At 45.1% G+C, this 5,966-nt stretch overlaps 1 protein-coding gene across 4 annotated transcripts; it reads right to left on the reverse strand.

Annotated features, from left to right (window-relative positions):
- Positions 1-121: 121 nt before the first annotated feature.
- mkrn4 (makorin, ring finger protein, 4) lies at positions 122-5,133 on the reverse strand. 4 transcript variants are annotated; one of them, XM_049003095.1, is made up of 8 exons: positions 5,043-5,133; positions 3,948-4,067; positions 3,568-3,851; positions 3,244-3,437; positions 2,547-2,782; positions 2,149-2,259; positions 1,909-2,023; positions 122-969 (listed from the first exon to the last, which is right to left on the reverse strand). In XM_049003095.1, exons 1-8 carry the CDS (start codon positions 5,102-5,104, stop codon positions 826-828), a joined length of 1,266 nt encoding a protein of 421 aa, XP_048859052.1. In that variant the 5' UTR covers positions 5,105-5,133; the 3' UTR covers positions 122-825. The 4 variants fall into 4 exon arrangements, with proteins under 4 accessions (XP_048859052.1, XP_048859050.1, XP_048859053.1 ...); XM_049003093.1 differs by lacking the exon at positions 5,043-5,133 and adding an exon at positions 4,583-4,733; XM_049003096.1 differs by lacking the exon at positions 5,043-5,133 and adding an exon at positions 4,583-4,732 and having other exon boundaries at positions 3,244-3,389.
- Between the last annotated feature and the right edge of the window lie 833 nt (positions 5,134-5,966).

Consider the following 5,966-nt stretch of genomic DNA (forward strand, 5'->3'; position numbering starts at 1 on the left):
ACATCAGTATCACCACAACTCTTATGGAACATTGCAGTAACAACGCATTCAAAGTTTTTCCTAAACCAATGTCTACATTTAGCAAACTTGAGACCACGGAGACATTACATTTGAGCACACGTTTGTGAAACAAATGTTTTATTCTTTTTTTCCCCCAATGTGAACATCTAATAAAAAACCCCTGAAAGTGAACTCCATTGGTACAGTGGGACACCAAGCACCTGGGCTTTCACTAATAGTAAGGTATTGCCCCCGCATTATCAGGAAGCTTTAAAAAAGTAGCACGGGTCGGGACACTGAACATTCCATTTCATGTATAAAAATTAACAATGCAATCTAAAATCCTGTTTCATACATTAAGGTGGTATACACTTAATCATTCCATTATTGGAAATGGAGTATTTATAACAAGCAATACAATACTCCCAGATTTCCCTCTTCTCTGAATCTAGCAAGATCGATTAACTTAATTGCACTATACAAACCATCTTAAAAAGCACCTTTAAACATGTTATATTGAGACCATTGTCATTTTTTGCAATATTGCCATTGAATTAGAAAAACAATCCCTCTCCTGAAATTTACTTCAGATGAGCCATTTCAACAAGATGTCCACAGGCTGTCATTACAAATTCAAAAAGTGGACAAGTAAGGAGACTGGAGAACAAAAGTCAGTGAGGATGATGTGCACAGACCCAAGGTACAGCTAACTTCTTGGGTCAGATCAAGTACCCCCCCCCCTCCAAAACCACCCAAGATGCCAGGATTGATTTGTCCCTTAACAGGAGACCTTGGTCCTTGGACAGCAGGTGGTGGAAACACAGCTCAGAGGGGTTCGTAGTCATCATCCAAGTAGCTTTCATCGTCCTCATCCAGAAAGTCGTCGCTGTCCAACAGGGTGAGAGCGATGAAGCAGTGTAGAAGCTGCAGGCTCTCACCGTCAAGCTCCTCCAAAGTCCTGCTGTAGGCCTGCAAACAGAGGGTTAGTCTACACAGCGAGACCAAAGCACTCCATCCTGTGGTAGCAGTCCTTCCTTCAACCTGACATAGACCATCCCCTTTACTGGATTTCAAATGCAGCATCATGTGCAAAGTCCAAGGTCCATTAAATACTAAACTTCAACCATATTCCACACACCAAGTTGAATTCCTGTCTTTGTGGGGACCATTCATTAATCTATGGGGAAAACCTTAATCCCAACAATGAGAGTTTTACCCCTACCCAGCCCAAACCATAAGTAAACAAAACATTTGGCATTTTCACACTGACGTACAGTGACATTCTACCAATACTTGCACATCATACAACGGATGTGAATTGCCAGGATTTCAGCCAGTTTAAAGTCACTTCACTTAGCACATCCATAAAGGAAAACAAACCTCACAGTAAATGCTGCCAATAGCTGATTAGCTGCAAAAATGTTTTATTTCGCAGTCAGTCATTTTCTAGGTGGCTTCATATCTTACAGAACAAACTTCTGCTTGATTTGCTAGTAAATGCTGAAATGTTTGGACAAGCTAATTAAGCCTTAGCACAGAATTAAGTGAAACGTGTGCAAGGAAAGTCATATGGTTCAAGTCACTAAAGATGCACATTGAGAGACTAATGAAAGTGAGCAGCTCCTGACTGCACACAGTGCAAATTAATGCCGAGAGCAGAAACCACACTATCGCCAAATGTGCACCAATAACGTCTAGGCCATGGAAACAGAGCAAAGTCCAAACTTACTGCAGCCAAAGATAAATCCAGTGAGTATCAGCATGCAGTTATATTAGGAAGCATTACTACTGTTCGTTTATACATTTTGCTTATTTTCACTAGAAGGCAATGAATTCCTACAGCCTACTTGGCACAGATTTGCTAAGAGGGTAGGGAACAGCGGTCAGTAGCTACTTAAGGTGCATTACCGTAGGAGATCGGCATCTGCGAGGCTGGTAGCCACTGGGCAAATCGTGGCGGTAGATGCACTCAGATTTAAAGGGGCAGCATCCATGTCGCATGAAGAAGGTACACCTGATTTTACTAAAGGATGATGGACAATGAATTATTGACCAGAAAAGCATTTAAAAATGTTACCATTACTACCGTTGTCACCATCATCGCCTCTATGACTTAATTAGCAGCAAGCAAGCAGTCTTGGCACCAACCTGCTCTTCTCTTTAAAGGCAGCGATCAGCGTCTGCTTGGGCTCTCCATCACTCACCCAGTACTTGCTGGGTATGTAATACGGGGATTTCACCCGGCACTGCGGACAGGCTCTAGGGACAGATGGGTGATGTTCCAAGACAGTCAAGCAGCATATACATGTCTGAGGGAAAGAACTTTGCGAGATTAATACAAAAAGTATAAACTCCAGCATAACAGGGAAATTAAAAACATTTTTTCCACTGATACAGCCATGTATGGCTCAAGGTTATAGTGCTTAACAGGGGAAGCTACTTGAATGCAGCCAAAAATCGGAAAATGCTGTTATGGTAAAGGCTGAGCTGCACCCTGCAGACTGAGATGCTGTTAAATCCCAGTGAACATCTGAGCCAGTCCTTACTTGATGACTTCTTCCTGGAAATCCCTCGTCTTCCTCCAGGTGACAATGCACCCCAGGCAGAAGGCGTGGCTGCAGTTGGGCAAGATGCCAAAGCGTCTGTCTTGGGGGCAAGCCTTCTCGTACACCTTGTCCATGCAGATGCCACAGGCCATGTCCTTGCTCTGCTCATACTCAGGCAGAGGCCCAGTCAAGGTTGCCGCTGCACCATCCGCCATCTCTTGCTGGTTGGAAGTCTTCTACGAAGATCCAGACAAGGGGAAGATGCATTAGGGTGGCTTTGGTCTGAGGCAAACAGAAATGCTAGCAATAAATCTGCAATGTCACCAGCATTGTCTAAACGAATCGCATCACAGAGACCAAAGCCACTGCTAGAGCACCTGCAGAGGTGAGGGCTTTTCCCCACCAGCACTGCCACATCACAGTCAAGCTAACAGTCATCCTAGGGAATCAAAGTTCTTCACCCTCAGTCACAACTATACAGTGACATTTCAGAACGCCAAATCTTGCACTGTGCCATTTGATTGGAGCTACAATATCGTTGAATATGAAAGGTTAGTCAAAAGGGGAATTTCCCCTATATTTCACACCAAGTCAAAGTGCAGGGGTTGTAATTAGCTGAAACTTTCACTAGCAGTCGAGAGATGTCAGCACAGGCTCACATGCTGGATGAATGGTGTCAGAGTGCAAACATAACAACCTGCATTAGACAAACCATGGTTTCTGTCCCAGCACTGGGCCCCTGGCTGGTCTCCTCTGCAGCGCTGGGAACCAGGTCCGCTTCAATTACAAGGGGGCTGGTGGGCAGGGAACCACTGCATACAGGACCAGAGCCAAACTGGGAGACTGTAAAGGGCGCATTGCAGTTGGAGTGTGCAGAGTCTGACCCTGACACTACAGCAAGGAAGAACATTATGAATTGTTCAATATCAAATAATTATTGAACCACCATTAAACTGCTTAATGATCTTGTACTCTGGAAAGCTACAGAAATACAGTAGTTGGTACAAATCTGACGTGGTACCCTGCAGAGGCCTGGGAACAGGCTCCCCAGCCCCATGCTCTTCCTCTTCAACGATGTCTGTCGGCAGGTGCTCAAAGCTGGGCTGCTGCAAAACCAGGCCAGACACTAGGGGGTCCGAGCGCCGCCGGCCCCACGTCTGGGAGCCCGGGACGGGTGACAGGGAGGGCTCAGAACCACGGCGCCCTGGCAGCATGGGAAAGCCCCACGTTGGGTGTTGGACAACCGGAGCAGAGGTCCGTCTGCTCTCTGACATCAGGCTGCCAGGGAGGGGGACATGCTGGTACCTAGAACACATTTGTTGGTTTAATGGAGGTCCCAGATATAACAGACCAAGTCTCTACATACCAACTAATAAATTCATCCAGGTCAAGAAGCCTCACCTGCAGCGCTCTCCAAACCAGCAGACTCCTTTCTGGAAGTATCTGCAGATTGGCATTGATGGCAGCTCGTGTGAGAAGTGGCAACTGGGGCCAAATCTGCAAGAGCCACTGAGGAACTGCCTGAAAGAGACGCACACTCAGGACACTAGCTGCGTTTTCCAGACATCCCCGTTCCTTTGGGAATCTTTGTCAAGTATGTCACTTTCAGCTGAGCTAAAATCCAGGTGAAGTTTTTAAATCACAACCTTTCAAAAGAATTTGGATGCAACCGAATGGAAACTTTTGAACGTAAGCAATGTTTAAACTTTTCACAGCGAATACAAAACAAAAACACTCGACTAAGCACTCAACACCAGAGAGGCCCTCTAGTCAGTTTAATTGCACGATGGCCGCAAAGCAGGAATGCGTGGGGAGCTGCGAGTCCGACAGCCTGACCGCCTGCAATGGTGAGCACTGCGCGCAAAGCGAAGTCAAGGCGCGCGGAACGTGGGATCCTTTGTGTTGCGAAGCCGGATGTAAACATTGAGGGCGGGGGAGGAACTGCCATACCGAGCCAATGCATCGTCGTTACACTAAAACCACGAAGTTCTTTCGGGCACAGTTTAAGACAGCTTAAGTGTACAGCCGTTTCCTACCTGCAAGGCGCCCTATATGCATTCAAGGCATAAAGGCTGGCATTCCTATACATAACGCCACTTCGCTCCATTTCAGCCTTCGAGCTACAGAGCATTGATGGGATGGAGTGACACCGCCGCTACGTCACAGCGCGACTCCCAACCAGCCGCTGGCGCAACTCAGACGCAGTTTAATTATCTGCAGATGTGTGCAGAAGACCAACTTTCCCTGTTGCAGTTCTGCTTTATAAAAAAAGCATCGAAGGATATATCGTTGGATATAGAAAAGGAATCATACGTAGTCCTTACACAAACAGAACCTTAAAATAAATCACGTCTTTTAGGTACAACTTGCGCATTTGGGGGGGGGGGGGGAGCACAATCTATATAAACCCGGTTCTAACAGGAGCTCCTCCTGGAAACTCAGTCTACGTCGTGTGCATACAATACAGTCAAGAAGTTTGATAAAAACCTGGAATACCTGCAAACAATACCTCCATGAGCGCCAGCAACCAGAGGCTTGCCATTTGACCCCTTCTCCATTTCCGTGTCCGTGCGCAATTTACTGATGTACGAAGATTAAATGGCTCTGCCTATATATTACGTGGGTGTGGTCCATTAAGGAGGTTCATTATCACACGGCCAATAGCAAAAGAAAATCAAGTACGGGGAACCTAGCTGTGAGCTTATGGCCAGCCAATCGCAAGTTGAACTGCGAATAGGAGCTTTGTTAATCACATCTTGCATGAACATGTTATGAATATCATATGATTCGGGTTATTTTTTTATTTAAATTTAAGGTAATGTTTTTTATGTAAGATACCTGTATCGTAACTGCATCGTTGTGTTGCTCAACAGTCATGATTAGTACGAATAAGATTTGCCATATAATACTATTGCAAGAATTTCATGGAATAAGAAAGCTACAGAAGGAGACATTCACTTACTGCCGCGGTAACCTTGTATGCGAGTTCTAAGAACAATTATTGATTATTGACAATCGAGGCACAGTGGGGTATCCCAGGCAGATGCAGCACTTCACAGCAGCCCTTGAATTTGTAAATTATATATGGGTGGGGGGCGCATAAGTACTTGCTACTTTTCTTTACACTGTTCATGTTATTTGGAACTTTTATCGTTTATTTTATATTCGCTACAATTAGACTCAAGTACCGTGTGCCTTCACGGTGTATATGGAAGTAAGCTGTAGCTGCGTAAATGTAAACCACTTTGGCACGTATTAAGATGCTACCTCATTATTTAGTAGAGTAATGAGGCGTTTACTACTTTTGGGAAGGGGAACAGGAAAATGGGAGATTCTCAGTGTTTGTGTAATTTGGTAGCACGCTTCGTGGTAAAAAAAGATTTTAGTACTGGAGTGTCTATAGAAAAACAACAACAAAGC

Source organism: Brienomyrus brachyistius, unplaced genomic scaffold (genome assembly GCF_023856365.1).
Source record: "Brienomyrus brachyistius isolate T26 unplaced genomic scaffold, BBRACH_0.4 scaffold74, whole genome shotgun sequence".
In the NCBI taxonomy this organism is placed as follows: Eukaryota; Metazoa; Chordata; class Actinopteri; order Osteoglossiformes; family Mormyridae; genus Brienomyrus; species Brienomyrus brachyistius.